This window comes from Sinocyclocheilus anshuiensis, unplaced genomic scaffold (assembly GCF_001515605.1).
Source record: "Sinocyclocheilus anshuiensis isolate Anshui unplaced genomic scaffold, SAMN03320099.WGS_v1.1 scaffold1346, whole genome shotgun sequence".
Taxonomy (NCBI): Eukaryota; Metazoa; Chordata; class Actinopteri; order Cypriniformes; family Cyprinidae; genus Sinocyclocheilus; species Sinocyclocheilus anshuiensis.
This window is the reverse complement of record NW_015555726.1, coordinates 1,833,430-1,852,935: the sequence shown is the minus strand read 5'-3', so window position 1 is coordinate 1,852,935 and position 19,506 is coordinate 1,833,430. Positions and strand designations below refer to the sequence as shown.

At 35.3% G+C, this 19,506-nt stretch overlaps 1 protein-coding gene across 2 annotated transcripts in view; it reads left to right on the top strand.

Moving 5' to 3' along the window:
- Positions 1-18,365, top strand: part of pld5 (phospholipase D family member 5) — a 23,059-nt gene extending 4,694 nt beyond the window's left edge. Inside the window, exons 1-10 of one of the 2 annotated variants that reach the window (XM_016465988.1) lie at positions 4,051-4,448; positions 6,661-6,797; positions 7,821-8,004; positions 9,237-9,345; positions 9,668-9,795; positions 11,941-12,138; positions 14,688-14,839; positions 15,757-15,922; positions 16,038-16,128; positions 17,771-18,365. In XM_016465988.1, the coding sequence (XP_016321474.1) occupies positions 4,413-4,448; positions 6,661-6,797; positions 7,821-8,004; positions 9,237-9,345; positions 9,668-9,795; positions 11,941-12,138; positions 14,688-14,839; positions 15,757-15,922; positions 16,038-16,128; positions 17,771-18,021 (1,452 nt within the window). In that variant the 5' untranslated portion in view covers positions 4,051-4,412 and the 3' untranslated portion in view covers positions 18,022-18,365. Of the gene's footprint in view, positions 1-4,050; positions 4,449-6,660; positions 6,798-7,820; positions 8,005-9,236; positions 9,346-9,667; positions 9,796-11,940; positions 12,139-14,687; positions 14,840-15,756; positions 15,923-16,037; positions 16,129-17,770 lie in introns of those variants that run through there. The other variant, XM_016465987.1, reaches the window with a different exon arrangement.
- Positions 18,366-19,506: the final 1,141 nt, after the last annotated feature.

Genomic DNA, 19,506 nt, shown 5'->3' with positions numbered 1-19,506 from the left:
GTCCCCTCTTGGATGCCCTGAGAGTAAGTAAATTAAATTTTCATTTTTGAGCAAAGGACGGTTATGTTTGATCATCAATGTTTAAAAACAAAGCAGTGCTCAAGTTAAATAAAAAAAAAAAAAAAAAAAAAAAAAACAACACTTGAAATATACTTATAAAAAGTGCACTTTTGTAATAATGTAAAATTAAACGTTTTACTTTAAAATACATTTTAAATCATGTTTTAATAATCTTTTGTAATACTGAAAGTAGTTATTTTGATGTGTTAACTAACACATTAAAGCGCAAGTAAAGTACTTGATTATAAATTGAATTATAGTGTGTTATTTAATATTAAATTTTAATTTAATATATTTTAAATGTACTAACTTTCAACATTGATTACAAATGTGAAATTTAAATATATTTAATAGAAATTATATTAAATATATACCATGTTTGTCAGTATATTCAACAGTAAACCATATTTAACCAAGACATTCAAAATAATTATGAAATAACATATAAAGATCCTATAAGACCCTATATCCATATAAAAGTCCTAATTTAGCATTTAGCACACTAAACTAACTTTTTACCTTACTTTTTTGGTTACTGAGAATGCTCTCTCTCTCTCTCTCTCTCTCTCTCTCTCTATATATATATATATATATATATTCACCAGTAGGTGGCGATAAGGGACTGTCTTTATGCATGAGATTGTATGATCTATTCAACAGATTCGTTCAAAACACTGATCTGTTCAGCAACTAAACAAGTGACTGCATTTGTGAGTGAGGCTGAATCACTCAGGTATGGAATATCACCTACTGTGTGTTACTTTGAGATGCGTGACGGTTCTGCTATTACTTGCATTTGCATTTTTACTGCATTTTTTACTGCATTTTGTAAGACAGAAACAACTAGACATGGTACTATGCAGTCATTTATATGTGTAAAACGGTGATTTTAAAGGGGTCATATGATGCGATTTCAATTTTTCCTTTCTCTTTGAAGTGTTACAAGCTCTTGGTGCATAAAGAAGATCTGTAAAGTTGCAAAGACTAAAGTCTCAAATCCAAAGAGATATTCTTTATAAAAGTTAAGAGTCAACCATGCCTACCTAAAACGGCTCGTTCTAACACGCCCCCACATGTCTACATCACAATGTGGGAAGAATTGCATAACGCCACACAAATGTTCACGCAAAGAAAGAAGGCGTAACTTTTATTCTTGCTGTAGTATTGTTGCCGCCGCCGCCATGCCGTGGAGACAGTGTGTTTCGTTGTGAAAGCTAAACTACTTTGTTTGGCCTTCCAAAAGAGGACACGAATAGAAATCAGTGGTTAAGTTGTATTTACAACACTGTTCCAGAACACTTCAACCCAAATAAATGGAGGACTGTTTCCTGATCCTGGTAGAGTAGAGTTTTTATATTTAAAGAATTTGCCACTGACGATTCAAATGCCTTCAAATTATCTTTATTTTGGGGCTTTTCTCAGCAAATATTTATGTATTTAATTCATTGCATCAATTTTATTAAAATGTTTGACAGAGCTTGCTAAAATATTTGTTAAACTGAAGTGAGTGACCGGCGTTTCAGTTCTGCTGACATTTCTGCTATAGGTTCTAAACTATTAGATTAACAGATGATTGTTTTTGTGTAGCATTTCAGCATGTACAGTGCCAAGGCCTAAAATAAGTTTTCCTCCTGGCCATGTAGGGTCCTCTGTCAGAGAAGGACACAGTCAAGTTTGATTTCCTCATTTCTATTATATATTACACCCTGTCTGCTTCACCTCTCCCTTGAGAAATGACTCACCTAGTATTGTTTGGGCCATCAGCCTCTTTTTTCTCTCTCTTTTTCCCTCTCTCAGTTTTTAATTCAACACATTTTATTGCTTCAACACTTTTCTGTAAGTATTCGATCAATACGGGACTTGTAGGAACAGCCATAAAATATATTTTTACATTTTCTGAAGACATCATGAGTGCTGTTGGCTTGTGCAAAACTCTTCGCCATGACACTAAAGTGTTTTTGGTGGTTCCAGGCCTGTGCTATGCAGTTGCTAAGGTGTTCTGGATGGTTGCTAAGTTTTTGCTTAATGTTCTTAGTCAAAAGAGCCATAATATCTTTGATTTTCAGGTCTCTAGCCATCAGTGTCAATGGGATTTTTTAATTAATTCATCATCCATGTCATCATCCATCCATAATGTATAATAAATAAACACTGTACTCCCGCTCTCTACTGCATGTACAAAGTGCATCTGCTGTGCAGTGATGGAGTGCTTGGTGTTTTGAGGTGAGGGGCTCAGCTGTAACTAATGGACGTCACGCTGACAGTGACCTCTATTCTGACTTGTGGTTATATGGGCAGGGTCATTCCCGCTTCGTTTCGCAATCATTTTCTTTACTGAAAAGTTACACAACGGATGTCCCAAAACACAGGTGCATATATCTCCTGTCTAACGTCCTGCCAGCTCTCCTCAATGCATCACCACCATAAGTGCAATTAAGTCTTGCGGTCTGTCAATGTCTAGCTTTATCAGACAGCTTTTGCTAACTCTAAAGTGGTCAAGAATGGGAATTAGTTGCTTTTAAATACGCTTACTCCACAAACTCCAGTCTGTAATCACAGGACTGAGAAGATTATGCACTGATTTAAGAAGGTGATATCTCGTTAAGCAATGATACAAATCCCAGTGAAGGAGGTCATCTGTATCTCATGAGCATAGGCAGTAATTAACAGTGCATAAGTGAGGCTCCATTCCATTGCAATAGTGTGCCAGGAACATCTGCGGAGTGATTCCAGAGAAAACTTTGATTACTTCAAACTTGCCCTTTTTTGCATCTGTCTATACATACATATATATATATATATATATATATATATATATATATATATATAAACTAATAAAAATGACAAAAGTACATGATTACTAAAATGTAAAAACCTACATAAAATGAAAATATAAAAATAAAAGCTAATTCAAAATGTTAATAAATATTCTAATAGTATATAAATGATATTAAAATAACACTTTCTAAAATGTTTTCTTAGAAGTTTTTGCTCAAATTAAAATTAATAAGAGTAAGAGTATAGAGCTATAAAATTATTGTGGATAGCATAGTTCAGACAATTTGGTTTTGGAAGAGTTCATATTGAAATCATTGATTTTTGAACAGTTTGAGATCTCTTGAAATCTCATTGAGATCTCTTTTGAAGATAAAGTAAATGTGAGAGTGAGACCACTGGGGTATTTATTTGTTGTTGTTTTTTTCAGGGGAAAAAAAAATCAGGAAATGTAAGCAAATTGTCTAATTTACTGTTTTCAATTTATTTTTCTTTCCTATAGGAATTTGCATGAATCAGTACAGGTCTCACTTGATAGATTAGTTCACAAGCCTGCCAGGCAGATTTAGCAATCCTAATTTAGACACAAATGAGACATTACAGCATGAGGATAGAGCTATAAAATTGAAGTAGAACACTTAGTCTGGATAATTGGTCTTTGATGAGAAAAATGTGAGCTCTCTAACCTTTGCAGACTTTGTGTTTTCACAGTAAACTCAGTTTGAGACATAATTGACATCTATTCTGAAACACTTTTGGAGATTGCTGAGATCTTTTTCTCATGAAAACAATCTGAGAAGCAGGATAATTAAACAAAAGTCTCAGTTCGCTTTCCATTTAATGTAATTTGCTGTTAGAGAGAAGACATATATTAAATAGATCTTCCTTTCTATATGGGAAGGTATTTCAGATTCTGAGATTGCCTGAATCGCATAACAGTGTCTCTAATAAACAACTTACTCGATAGATTAGTTCACGAGCTGGCCAGCCAGTTGTAACGATGCTGAATTATTTATAGGGTGAACGTGTCAAGCTCATTTATGCTTGCGCTGAACTTCCCTCTGTCATGCTGGAAGGAAAAGAGACAATACCTTAGAGATGCTTAGAGTCAAAAGGTTGCGTTTTATACCATGTTTTATATTTTTACTCCTTGTCTTTCTTCTGCTGAAGCCAAATCCATTTGCACTGTGCCGGCAGAGTTTTGGTTCACAGGGCAGGTGAGAAAGATGCAGAAGGGAGGGGGATTGTTCTGTGTTAGCCCAGCATTGGATGTTTCGAGAGAGGGAGTGGACCGTGTCTTTCTCTCTCCTCCTTTCTCTTTCTCTGTCTCCATCACTATGGAGTTGAGGCGAGGAAACCACACAGCCAGTGGAAGCATGCGTGAGCTCAGGGTGCTAAAACAAAAGGCACACTATCTATCACCCACTATATCATTCCGTGGACTTGCACATCCATTACAGTGATGAGCGTAAGAGACAGGCTGAGCGGGACACGTTACCAAGGAGACTACATTGATGAAATACAGTAGCGTCTTGTTTTCCATGTTTCCTGAAGTCTGAAGGAACTTAAAAGCTGTTATGCCAGGCTCTGCCACTCAGGAGAACATCATGAAGGTGAGGCTTAACTTTCACTTCAGGCTCCAAATACCCATCAGAATATTTCCGCTGAAAGTCTGCATTTAAATTGAAATTATTATTATTATTTTTTTTTTGCTCAGCTGCACAGAATATGATATATTATATTATATTATATTATATTATATTATATTATATTATATTATATTATATTATATTATATTATGAAATATGAGAATTCTCGCTAGAACATAGTGAGAATTGAATAGTTTTGTATTTTTTATTTTATTTTTTCAGTGATGTCTACAATTGTGTATGTTGTGTATGGAATTTATTTTATTTTTTGAAAAACGCATATGAAAATGTTATGTGTGTAGTTACATTTTGTCAATTTCTCTGGTTTATTTATTTTTTGTTGTTGGATAAGATTATGACTGAGAGGAGAATATGTTTTGTAAAAATTAATTTTTCTCTCACACGTTGATACAGCATGTAAAGCATGGTTTACAGTAGTCTGACTAAGCTGCATGTCAGGCCTTTTTGATTGCATGTTAGAACGCTTAACTCGGCAAGACTGAACTCTGAAAAGTAGCAGATAAGGTTGGAAGGAGCAGCACATCGTCCTGTCAATCAAAGCCGTCAGCACAGACAGCTCGATGCAAACACAGCATTAATTTGACTTATTTCCCTTCAGGCGGAGAAAGTCTCTGTTTACAGACAACTTTAATTCTTCCATTGCCTCTGGCAAGACACAGATTTAAGTTTTATTACAGTGGAACAAATCTAACATATCGTTTGATTACCGCAGTATATGCTTTTAGTTTCTAGAAAAAAAATACTAATCTTTTGAAATACTTCAAAAGATCACATTCTCTTAAAGGTCTGAAAAACCCCAATAACTTGCTCAAATAAACACTACTTCAGTGTTACATGTACTGTGTTTAATGATATTTCCCAAATGATTCTGAACTGATTTTAAACCAAACCAAGCTTCAAACATCCTTTGAGATAAAGGAAACACTTTCAATGATATCTCAAATGTCAAACTTAAAGTAAAAATCCAAACATAAAGTCAGTCATGACTGTACATGAGTGTGTAAGGGTAATAAAGGGGACACTAATTGACCAAATCCATTTGAACTGTAAGAAGGTTAATGCCTTGCATTAATCTGCTTGCTTCGTGTACTCCCTGCTCTTTAATTAAACTTCACTTTGCATGTTTCCTTCAGAGGAAAATTATATACGATGTATATGTCACTCGGCAGACAGCTGTAAAGCTGGGACTCTGATGGAGGCCAGCAGATGGGAAGGAGACAATCTCTCTCAGGGGAGATATGTTCAGGGAAGTGCAACGCTAAGCAAAAATCAATTCACTCATGTGCACTTTTTTTGGAGAGAAAATCAAAAGTTCTGAGTTGATTACAGCGCAGGTTCTCAAGCAGTAAGCTTGTTTGCAGTTTGCTTCAGGACCCTGTACTTTGGCCATATGATTGATTTGCTCCTCAATAAATATTTCTGATTATCATTAACAGATGTGCTGCTTAATATTTTTGTGGAAACTGTGATACATTTTAAATAATTTGATAAAATCCTTTGACACATTTAATGAATTTAATGCACTCACCCTGAATTAAATTTCTAAACATGCTGACCTCAAACTTTTGAACGGTAGTTTATACTGCTGATAAGCCTGTATGTTTTACAGTCCTTACTATACATAATTATATGATTTATGATTCACATTTAGCATTGTTCTTTCCCTGCTGTCCACGACCCTATCAGCAGGCCACCATCTGAGAACTACTGCCCTTCAGCACTCACCACGTTTTATCCATTGACCACATTAATATTTATAGACACTTTCCTGGGTTTCATGCTGATGCTTGTTTACAGTAGTGGATTGGAGAGAATGCTGCATAGTGAGAACACTCACCAACAACAAATTTATCTACCTCAATACTTTAGAAAAATCCACCAAGCATATAAGGAAAGCTCTTCCTTCTGTATAATAGAATTCAGGTGAAAATTTGACAGAGTCACTCTATCATTCTCTCAGTCGTAAAATTAAATTATAGCTATAAATTCCAGAGCTATTTTTTAAATACAATAAATCTTGACCCTGCAAATTTAAACTGTCACCAAAGTCAGAAACCCTATATTAATCATTTCAACAAATAAGTCAAGACATACTTATCTAAAAGCTGTATATTAAAATGTAATTGGCAGAGCTCTCTTTGTATGTCTTTTGCAGTCCCAGCAGAAATGTATTGCTGTGTTTGCACTGGTTTGCTGCTTTGCTGTCCTGGTGGCTCTAATTTTCTCTGCCGTGGACGTCTGGGGAGAGGATGAGGATGGTGTCACTGAGGAGAACTGCAGCAAAAATTGTCGGTAAGAAGCAGTTGTCACAGATCATACCCTGATGATGTTATTTTCTGCAGTACATATGACCTAAAAAGTACACATGGGAGCACTGCATATTCAGCTCCGTGTTTTGTACCTTTAGCCAACATGAGTTTGTTAATTGCATCTTGATTAGGAATAGTTTTAGACTTCACGGCTGACTTAAAATGAGAGTTTTGTCATCATTCACTCATCTACATGTTATTCTAAACCTATATGACGTTTTATTCCGTAGAACAAAAAGAAGATTCTGAATAACACAGGCCAATGCTACATTTTTCGATGCAATTACAATAAACGGGAGCTGGAGCTTTCATACTGCACAGTGGTTTCATAAAATTATCATTGCTGTGTTCCTGAAGCCATACAATAGCGCTGCTTTTTGTGAGGAACAGACTGAAATTTAATCGAAAATAAGTTCCCTCCACTCATTCATTCTGTCAGAGAGCTGAACTCATGAACAAATCATTCAGACTGTTTTTTTGTGAACTGAATTGACTGATTGAAAGAAAAGATCTGACTAAAAGGAATAATCCTCTCATGAACATCCCAAGGTGAAATGATTAAATATAAATTAAAATGTTGGTCTGTTCCTCACACAGGACTTGGAATAAATTTGGGAACTTTCATTTTGGAACTTAACAGCCCTATTTCACATTAATTTGCTGTACTGTATATTAAAAAGAGTGCCCAGATTCACCGTTTTTAGTTCCATATAGAAAGGAAGCCATATGGGTTCAGAACAACACGAGGGTCTGCTAAATGAATAATGTTATATAACGTAATGTAAATGAGTAAATCGTTATCATTTTTCTTCAAGACTTAACTGCTTGCCCAATAGTTTTTAAGAATAATACGCAACAGTGAATCATACATTGAATCATATCTGCATTAAGAAAGTAAATAGGTTCAATTTTGATTTCATGTTGACTTCAATATATATGTTGTGCATAAATCTATGAACATGTTCCACAAGCTAACATCTCCTGACTTACATCAATATGCTCTTAGCATTGTCCTTGTGGAGAACGTCCCAGGAGAGCTGTCATTCAACCCCAATACTTCAACCCATCTCCCGCTTACCATGGGTCTCAACCATCTTTTGGACCAAGCAAAACTGTCAGTTGAGATAGTGTCGCCATACTGGGCTCTGACCTCCAATGATCAGGGGTCATGGCTTTATTCCTCCTATCAGGTTAGTTAGCCTACGTTTATATGAAAAAAAAAAAAAAAAAAATGTAAATTATGTTTTGCATAAAGAAAGTTATTTTAGCACTACTAATTAATATCAACATTTTAAATGGTGCATTACTTTTCAAATTGTCAGTATTTGTTTTTAATTACTGTAATGTGGGGACATTGTTCATATATATATATTTAGAAAATATTTTTAGAAAATATTCTTTATTTATATGAAAATAAATGTCACCAATCCTTTTGTTTTTGTAATATGGTATGACATATAATAGTGAATAATATAATATAATATAAAATTACATATTATATTATATTATATTATATTATATTATATTATATTATATTATATTATATTATATATGCTGCATTGTATCAATATAGTTATCATAATTGTGTCATAATTGTGTCTTATAGTTCCGAAATAGTTTTTGGGATTTAGGGGTGCCCTGATATTGTAACTGATAACTTTTTTTTATTATTTTTTATAATTGATAAAGAAATAAAGCACTAAAAACTGAAATAATTTTAAATGCCACTGTACAGTATGAAAATTGGATTGTCATTTTGAGATGTTTTATCAATTTATAAGTGGTAAAGATTAAGTGCACACTGCACATTTACGGTGCCCCTAAAAGGACATGGTATAATGGTAAAATAAAAATAAAAGAAAGAAATGAATGAGGGAAAAAAAATATGCATTTGTGTTCTCTTACAAACCAAAATGAATTCCCCCCAGAAACTTTGTGTTCACCATTCAAGAGAACACAAATGTTTTATGAGAGACCACAAAATTTTCTTGTGGGAACAAAAAACATTTGCAAAAGAACACAAATATGTCACATGTCACAAAAAATATATTTCAATGCTTTTGCGTAGGCTTTTCCCCCTAATGCAATGTAATGTGAGTGCTTTGGAAGAGAATGCACAAGATTTGCAACAGAATGCAAAAGCATGAAATATTTTTCCTCCCGTCTAAATTTTTTTATTTTTTTACTATCCCCATGTCTCCTTAGGGGCTCTGTACAAAGGTAAAAAAAAATGTTAAATTAGGAAAATGAGTATGCACAATTAAATAACAGAATTAAAAAAAACTCTAATATTGGCCAATAACTGTTGTTGCTACTGTACCTACTTTCTACTTATGATTATGCATCTAAAATGTCTGATTTATAGTCATTGGCATATATTACATATGGTATTAATATTCTAAAATCTTTTTCTATTTTCTAGGGTCAGTATTTGTTTCAGAGATTGTTAAGCCTGAAGTCTCGAGGTGTCAGATTAAAGATTGTTAGTGACCAGCCCAACTCCATTGAGCTGAAGAGCATGTCTGACCGCTGTGAGTGAACTCAAATCTCTCTAGTTAATGTTAATTGATGCATTGATTTCTGTCTGCTGAAGTGCTGAATACAGTACTAAAGCAGTTCTCTCAAGGTAAAACACTGTAAGATCACACACACAGGCATCCATCTGTCATAAACTGGCATAACTCTTTGGGCTTTTCGCTTCTCCAGTCCCCCAAGGCTACACACAAGGTCAAAACATCATGAATGTGCAATATTGTTGAATGTGCAGAGTTGAATGACAGAGATCTCTTGTTAAGGTTAACAGGGCTTAACAGTTTCCAAACCATTGCCCGAATGGCTGTCTGTCTCTCCCAGATGCAGAAGTGCACTACATCAACGTGACGGCCCTCACCAGAGGAAGACTGCTTTCCTCATTTTGGGTGGTGGACAGGAAGCACGTTTACATTGGCAGTGCTGGCATGAACTGGAAAGCGCTGTCCAAGGTAAAAAATTTCATCCATTTACAGTGGCCTCGAAAAGTACTTGGATGATATATGAGTGTTATTGCAAAACATAACAAAAAATGAAACCTGGGAGAATTTAAGGGCCAGTCACGCTACACTCTTTGTTCCTCTGACTTCTATTCATACACATGCGAGAGAGAAAAGAAAACGCAAGCTCATTCAAAGCTCATGTGACCAAAGTAGATAACATTTTTACATTTTGGATGTATTATATGTAGATGTTTTTTAAACTGCCCCTATTATGCTATTTGAAAGGTTCATAATTTGGTTTTGGGAGTCCCTAACAACAGGTTTACATGCATGCAAGGTCAAAAAACACTTTAATTTTCTTATAAGATGCATTTAAATTTACCTTATTTCTCAACGACCCTCAAACGATTCTTTTGAAGATTCATCTTTCCAAACCCCTCCTTTGCATGAGGCTACTCTGCTCTGATTGGTCCGATGACCCAGTCTGTTGTAATTGGTCTACTGCGCACAGCGCATGTTGAAAATTGGAACATAGTAAAGACCCAAACAATAATGGTATATGTGTTAGCCGAACACAGACATGGAGCACTGATAAAGCACTGCAGTTTGTAAACCAATGTATTGCTCCATCCTTTATCATGACTCCAAGTAATAAGAATGACAGATGTTCTATATCAATCGACACATTTCTTGACAATAGCGAGCCCACAGCTGATTAGCCGGAGATCTACAGTTGCACTGAGTGTATACACAACCCAACAAAACACACACAAATATGTAGTGCAGTCATGAAACTCTAGATGGTGCAGGCTGACGGGTTGTTAACGTAACTGATGATATTCAGAGAGTTAAACGACTTGGCACAAGCTGATTGGTTCATGCTGCATATGCAGCCAATGAGCTTACTGCCTTGCATTTATATGGCTGGCTAGCATCCACTAGAGATTCCTGCAGCGCGCTTTCAGAGTTTCTCTGAAACCGTCCACCTTCCCCAGCTCCACCTGTATACCAATACCAATACCAATAATCTACAACTACAGCACGCTTTCAGAGTTTCTCTGAAACCCTCCACCTTCCCCAGCTCCACCTGTATAGATCTGCTACGTGTTATTTTTATGCTATTTGTGCAGCAGCAGTATGTCTTAAATACTCAGGGCACTGTATCGCCGTACGCATTGGCAGTAGCAAGTTCCTGTACTTGCTTGCAGCAGCAGCAATAATCTACAACTACAGCAATAACCAACAGCAGCAGCAATTCAGCAGCAGCGTAGCAGATCTATTCCGCCAAGACCAAATACATGAACACTGTCATATCCATCACCATGCAAAAATCTTCAGAGAGTTGTCATGATTGAACTACATATTTTGCACGCTCGACAGAACATTACAGTAACAATTATTAATCATACTTAGAGGTTGTGATTCAGAGGAGCCAGCTGGTCCAAACAAACTGGGCACTGACCCATCTTTCAAGGACATCCGTTTTACGAATCCCGCATTGAATTCATGGAGATTTGGGAAGTAGTCATCAGTAAAATGACGGGAACACAGCAAAATTTGGGATTATACTGCTGTGGCATCGTAGTAAAGATAAATTCTGATTCTTCACAGCCTCATCCTTTGGAAGTGAAAATAAACCGAATTTACTTCCACAGTGCAGAGCAGTGTCTTATCGACATTATGTTATTCACACAAACGACCTACGGCGTTTGAGGGGGGTTCAAGTTTTCGCGGCATGTCCACACAGAACGTAGGCGGGCATTATGCAAATGTGGTAACTTGTGACGTGTGAACTTCACGGAAATGGGATTCAAATTTTAAATGACTCGTTTAAGCGATTCAGAGTTGACTCTTTCAAGAGAGACAATAACTTTATTTATGATGCACTTTCAGCTTTACAACTTTGCAGACTGTTGACATTCACATACAGCTACGTTACACTGCATGAAAGGTAATTTTCAAAAATCCATAATAGGGGCACTTTAAAAAGACACTGTAGAGCGTGATGTCCTATTATGACTGTTACTGTATCTAGAAATTTTGTGTGCAAGGTCTAGTGTGACCGCCACTTTAGTTTGAAGAAATATTGCACAAGCACATTTTCATATATTCATATCGAGATGTTGTGATTCTTCTTCCTGTTTTTTGTTTCAGCTGAAGGAGCTTGGAGTAATAGTGTTTGACTGTAGTTGTTTGGCTCTGGACCTGCACAGGATCTTTTCTTTCTACTGGCAGCTGCAGTACAGGGACTACATCCCTTCAATCTGGTCCAAGAGAGTCACAGCAGTGTTCAGCAGAGACAAGCCGCTTCAGTTCAGACTCAACAATACAGACGCTTCTGCCTATGTGTCGGTGAGAACAATAAACATATATCATACTCTCTTCTTTGTCTGACTCAGGTGATCTGCCAGTGTACATCTATTTTTAAAATAGAAAGGGAAGGCAGAGGATAGTTGCCACACATTTTACTCTGTTATCTTCAGTATCCTGCTACCAATTTCTCAGGGTAGATATTTGCAGAGGCGGACAGTAACTAAGACAGTTTATCAGTGATCACTCTTGTAGGGCTACATGAAATGATTTCCCAGCATTTTTTGAACACTGACCAGCTGCAAATGTGATATTTATTTATAACAATTCAATAATAAGAAGTTGATATTGTGGTATATATATTAGACACAATATTGTCTGATTTTTGTAATCTTGATAACAACATTTTGAGCAATTATAGACCAATATCAAATCTTGGGCAAGATTATTGAAAAGGTAGTTTTTAATCAGCTGAACAAAAACTTAAACTGGATACCTGGACAATTTTCAATCTGGTTTCCGACCACATCACAGCACAGAGACAGCACTCATTAAGATAATAAATGATATTCGCTTAAATTCTGATTCTGAACTGATTGCACTGTATTTTATGTATGTATTATCATTTTCTATTTTTAACTGTCTTAAATTCATTTTAAATCAATTTTTAAATCATCTTCAAAGTTTTTAAATTCCTTGTTTTATTTTTGTGATATTTTTTTTAATGATTGTTTTACTTTCTTTTATGTAAAGCACTTTGAATTACCATTGTGTACGAAATGTGCTATATAAATAAACTTGCCTTGCCTTGCCTAAATTGTGTACGTGAAAATATTACCTATAAAGCCACAGAAGAACTGTTGTGCATCTCCTAATAAAACACAATAGGTGTTGGACTTGAAGCAGCACTGCACAGATCATTCTGTGTGTGACATAAAAGTACCACAAGAGCGGTGTGTATGTCAAAGTAACAGTGCATTGACATAAAAAAGGAAATTTACTTTTGCTACTTAAGTACTTTTAAAAGCAAGTACTTCTGTACTTTTACTTAAGTAAAAATCTGTCTTTACAACTTTTACTTGTAATGGAGTAATATTTGACCAGCAGTATCTGTACTTTCACTCAAGTAATGGAGTTGAGTACTTTGTCCGCCTCTGGATATTTGTAAGGTTGACTATACAGTAAATCTTACAGTTACTGAGATACAGTCCTTGTGACAACTTCCCTGTGTGACAACTAGCCCCTATGGCATTATGCCTGCAAAATGAATTATACACCTCAACAGTAAATATATATACATATACAGTACACCATTGAAAAGTTTAGGGGCAATATTTGTTTAAAATACATTAGTACTTCTATGACAGTAAAGACATTTATGGTGCAAAGAATTCTATTCTAAGCGTTCTATTCACTGAAGAAACAGTTTTCACCATTGATAATAATAAGAAATGTTTCTTGAGCTTTTAATGTATTTTAAAATAGAAAAACGTTATTTTACATATAATATTTCACAATATTACAGTTTTTCCTGTATTTTTGAGCAAATAAATGCAGCCTTGGTGAGCATAAGAGACTTCTTTAAAAAAAATTAAAAATTCTTACTGACCCCAAACCTTTCATTGTGTGTGTGTGTGTGTGCGTGTGTGTGTGCACGTTTTTGTGACATATGAGGACACAAATTTGTATAATGACATGGGTATGACATAGGTATTACAAGGACATTGAGGACATTGCCCCATGTCCCCATATTTCAAAAGGCTTATAAATCATACAGAATGAGTTTTTTTGAGAAGGTAAAACTGCACAAAGTTTCCTGTAAGGGTTAGGTGTAGGGTTGGTGTAGGGCCATAGAAAATACAGTTTGTACAGTATAAAAACCATAACCCCTATGGAATGTCCCCACAATTCACAAAAACAAACATAACATTGTTTATACACATACAAACACATGCATGTATATATTTAAGAAAAAATATGTGTGTGTGTGTGTATATGTGTGTGTGTGTGTGTGTGTGTGTGTGTGTGTGTGTGAGTGAAAGTATTTAATTACAGTACATAATAATAATACATTTGACATTTTATTGCACAAACATGTCACGATCGATTATCCAGTTCCATGCACTTTGAAGTATATTTACATCTATGTCCATTCTACAGTGATTTTTTTATGTAAACTGCTGTCATTGGTTCCACTGCATATCATTTGATTAATGTAAATTCACTCACTCTGTAGGTAATTTATCCCGTGATTCTTTCCACGCCAATGTGCGTCACATGTGAAGACACTGGCCATCAGATTCTAATTTGAGTGTAATGAATCTTGACTTCCTTCCAGCAACAGGATGTTTACTCGACACATCTGAGACATCCATCATCCCATTCAAATGAATTGTGCTGTAGTGTAATAGGCTGCTGGGAGACATTTCTAGCTCAGTGATAAAATTCTTATCCTGACAATGATGTATGTACACAGACGGGCATCTCATTACCTTACTCTGGTGTACTGGTCATACGAATTGAAGCTGAAAAAAAAAACTTTTAAAAGAAAACTGCTTTTTTATCTTTTTTCCCCCAACTTTTCTTCATAGACGTCACCAGAGCTGTTTTGCCCCAAGGGTCGAAGTAGAGATTTAGATGCCATACGACATGTGATCCGAGAAGCCAAGAGATTCATCTACATCTCTGTAACAGATTACCTGCCCTTAGTCAACCGCAGCTTCAGAGGATCACCAATCATAAGGTAATGCTGGATTTCACAGGCACAGGGTCATTTATATGTTTCAGCACTAAAAGATGGCTGTTAATAAAGGAAATGATCAATTTAGTGAGGTTTGTTAAAGCAAGTAAAAAACTGCCAATAAAAAAAAAGGAAAAAAACCTTGAAAGGATTTCTTAAGACAATACATATTTCAAAATAAAAGACAGGAATTATTTGGAAAATCACTGAAACTTGAAAAGTCTCTAAAACATTTTAACGTTTTGTGTAGTGTAAAGCTAAGATATCTCTCAAGAAAGTATGCTATATTGTATGATTTTTATTTTTCTATTTTTACATGTAATTTAATATTAATTAACTTGATTTTTAAGTAATTTTTAATTTACTTTTTAAAAAATTAATTAAATCTCAAAATCTTCTAATACAACATGTGTATTGTCATTAATGTATTTTAGCCATCTTAAGAAAATTGGATGATTTATTCAACTAATCAACTAATCATTCAATTTGATATACAATATTACATTTCTTCAATATTACACTACAGACTGTTGATCTTGATGTTCACTGAATTATTTGTGAAAACTCTTGCTAAAAAAAAAAATAAATAAAATTGAGATAAAATATTTACATTTACATTTAGTCATTTAGCAGACGCTTTTATCCAAAGCGACTTACAAATGAGGAAAACTATGTTGTCAGGTTTATGTATCTAAATATTCAACCTAGGTTTTATCAAGTGAATTTGTCTTAAAAAACATTTAGGTATTTTCACTTGAAAACAAAACAAAGATACTAAAAATAGATTTTTTTTGATGTGTAAATCTTTGGAGCTATTTATAAATGGACAAATTTGCTCTTTTGAAGATGTATGACTTCTCTGTATGCTACTTCCTTACATCAACACTCATTTGACTTGTAAAATGTTTTTTTTGGTTCAGGTACTGGTCGCCAATAGACGAGATGCTCCGGGAGGCTGCAGTACTGAGAGAGGTCAAAGTGCGTCTCTTAATCAGTCTGTGGACACGTACACATCCACTGACCATTAACTTTATGACGTCAATGCAGGCTCTATGCACAGGACTGCCAGTCTGCTCTATAGAAGTGGTGAGGAAAGAAGTTTGATTGATGTTTATATATGTACACACAAACCCAAACATATATTTTACAAGTGTTTTACATATAGGTTATATTTTACATATGTGTGTCTGTTTTGAATCAGAGATTTTACAGAGACAAGGAGCAGATGGGAGGATTTCAGCACAGGATAAATGAGAATAAATTTATGGTGACAGACAATGCAGTATACATAGGTAAGACTCTCTCTCTTGCACACACACTTAATACAGTGGTTCACTGGCTTGACAAAAACTGTATATTTGTACTGCCAAAGCAGTACAAAATAAGTTAAAACAAAACAAAACAAATAACAATAGTGCAGTTGTGTAAAATAAGGGCCCGGTTTCACAGACAGGACTTAGACTAGGATTAGGCCATGGTTCAATTAGGACATTTAAGTAATTTTTATAAACGTGCCTAGAAAAAAACATTACTGGTGTGCTTTTTGAGACAAAACAAAGGCACTGATATATTTTAAGATCAGTCAGTGCAAGTTTCTTTCAGTTGAAACCGCTCAGACTTACATTTTAGTCTAGGACTAGGCTTAAGCTTTGTCTGTGAAACCGAGGGAAGAAGTATTAAATTAAATGTAATATTAAAAGGGATAGCAGTAAACAAACAAACAAAACCTAAATTTGCAATAGTTCTAAAAATAAATATAAGTAATGAGGCATTTAACCATTTGTATGTTTGTCTTTCATTGTCATCTGTTAAAGCAATAAGCCCCAAGAAGCCATGGTTTACAGTGAATTTATAACAGCTAAGCAGAGTGCCTAAAACCCCCTTAGCTGTTATAAATTCACTGTAAACCACCGATTCACGGGGCTTATTGCTTTTATAAAATGGTTATTCCATATAAGTAGTAAGGTTTCACAAAATAAAACCGAGCAAATAAAGTGTAACGATATTAAAGGCACAATATGTAAGATTTTTTTATTAAAATATCCAAAAACCACTAGAACAGTGTTCTATATTTTGCTGACTTGTGTACTTACATTATCCCAAATGTTTCGAAGAATGTTTAAATCCAGAGAAAAAAGCACTTTTATCCAGTAACACGGAGCGTGTCCATAGTGTCATTGTGTCGCCTTCCAATGACGTCATAACCCCTCGATTTCCGGTTTTGTTTTGTAGAAAACATGGAAACACCAAAGACGCTTTAATATGTTGTGTGTTTTAATAGACCGGCGACGACCGCACAGAGTAGCATTATAACAGAACTTTCAAACATATCTAGTATGATAAAACAGCGCTGCTTTTTTTTCCCACATACGCACGACCGGAAGGAGCGGAAGCGGTCGACTGTGGCATAATAAAAGCTCCGCTGCTTTCGAGCCGCGTGTCGCGCTCGTTCGGCAGCCTCGTTTCGCTTCGACGGCTTTCAGCCTCACCCTGCTTCATTCTACTACGTTAATAAATCATTAGCTCATCCATGAACATGATTTCTGCCCGAGTCCCATCGGATTGCATTGGCTGTGGGGATGAAGACGACAACTCCCATGATTCCTCACTCAGTCATGGCGTCATCAAACTACGCCTTTGCTTCTTTGTTTATTTTGAATACGTGCCCTCTAGCGGCGAAAAATTACACATTGTGCCTTTAATAAAAACATTATTCTTCCACCAAACAATGTAGTTCCTCAGAATCAGTTGTGGTTGCAACAGAGTGGTTGCCAAGCAACACACAAACGTAAACAAAGGTGTATGTTTGTAGAGTAATTTATGTGGCTCAGCCAATCAGAATCAAGGACTGGAACTATACGTTTTATAAATCATATTAATTCATATACAGATTATTGGATTTTACATTAATATTCACATTTTCTGTCAATTAAGGGAATCTGGACTGGGTTGGCAGTCAGTTGGCTTTCAATGCAGGAGCCGGGCTGGTGATTCAAGAATCGGAGAACCAGCAGGAAGGTCAGGACTCGATTGTAGAGCAGCTGACTACTGCTTTTGAAAGAGACTGGTTTTCACCCTACACAATAAGCCTGCTCCCTGGCAGCACGACCCTACAGGAGAGCCAGCATGGGAGGCAGAAACTGCAAGCTCTAAAGACAAAACCAGAGGGCAGAGAGCATGAGTGAGCAGCTCAAATTTCTCTATGAAGCGGGACCAATAAGCCAAGGACTTTGTGCCTCAGAACATCTGCGCCATGACTCTTACCATTTGAATTTTCAAATGCTGTCAATGGAACTGAATAATCATCTCTGAAGGACTTCTGTGAAGGAAAAGATTTTTGTGGATGCTTTCTTTTTAAAATTACAGTACAGCACTTTCAATTAAATACTCTAAATCATTATATAATGCATGCTTGTTTGGATAAGAAACAATCAGTACCATTAACTGAGAACTGTGGAAATCATTTACTCCAATATTTAGACTTTTCGTATTTTAAATCAAAATATTCAGAGACTCTGCTCATGGAACATTTTCGAGAAAGGACAATGCCAAAATTGTATAATAATTGTGTAATTTGCTTTTCTCAAGAAGTTCATTAGTCATCCTTTTTTAAAATCAAGCACAATTTTATGAAAGACATTTTGAAAAAATCTGCATATACGCCAACACACTTGCTGATTACATATGCGGCCTCGTAGCTATCATCACTTTCTGATTGACTAGATATTATGGCACATCTGACACTGTGTGTATATATATATATATATATATATATATAAAATGTTTACATGATGCAGCATGCACAGCCTTGCAGTAATATACAATCTTACGCACAAGAAGTGACTGTTTTTCATATTGAATACTAACTTGAGCTTACACCCTTTAAATGTAGCTTTATAGAGTAGCTTTTATATGTAGCTTTATATATTATCCTTTAATTGACTGTTTTAATGGAACAGTAATGTTTTTATTAAACAGTCACTGCTGATTGTTGATCTTATAATACAGACCATATATGTTGCATTTCTCAGTAGTTTGTGGCCTGATGCTTTAGCATGTCTTGCCTTATATATGCTGCCATAAACTGTAGCTGCTGTTGCTTTCTGGATGACTACCTCTTATGATATGATATACTGTATACATATAATCATACATAATAAAACTGCTTGCTGCAGCATGGGTCATATGTTGAAATGAATTATAGCCCCATGTACATAAAATACTGATTTTGAATGAACAATTTATGATGTGATTAAATGTATAGCACCTTAACCAACTGTTATAATTAAATATTAAAGAGTTAATTAAAAATTGACTACCAGCCGTAAATAGGCAACATATGTCCCATTGGTTTCTCACTGTTGTGGTTCAGTAATTTGTGTCAGACTGTCAGCAAATGTCTCTCAAAACCAAATAAATTTAAAGCCTCTCTTGGGGGAACAATTTACTTGGCACATTCAAAGCAGTAACAAATTGCCCGAATTCCTTCATTCTTCTCATACATCATGAAAATCCACTGGACAAATGGTCACAATGCTCTTCCTAAACATGTCTATAAAAATACATATCACCTTCACAACATTTATTGTTTTTAATAATAAAAACAAGTAAAAAGACAGTAAACTGTCTCAAGTTTACATTTAGTTATTAAAATCCTGTGTTATTTGGAT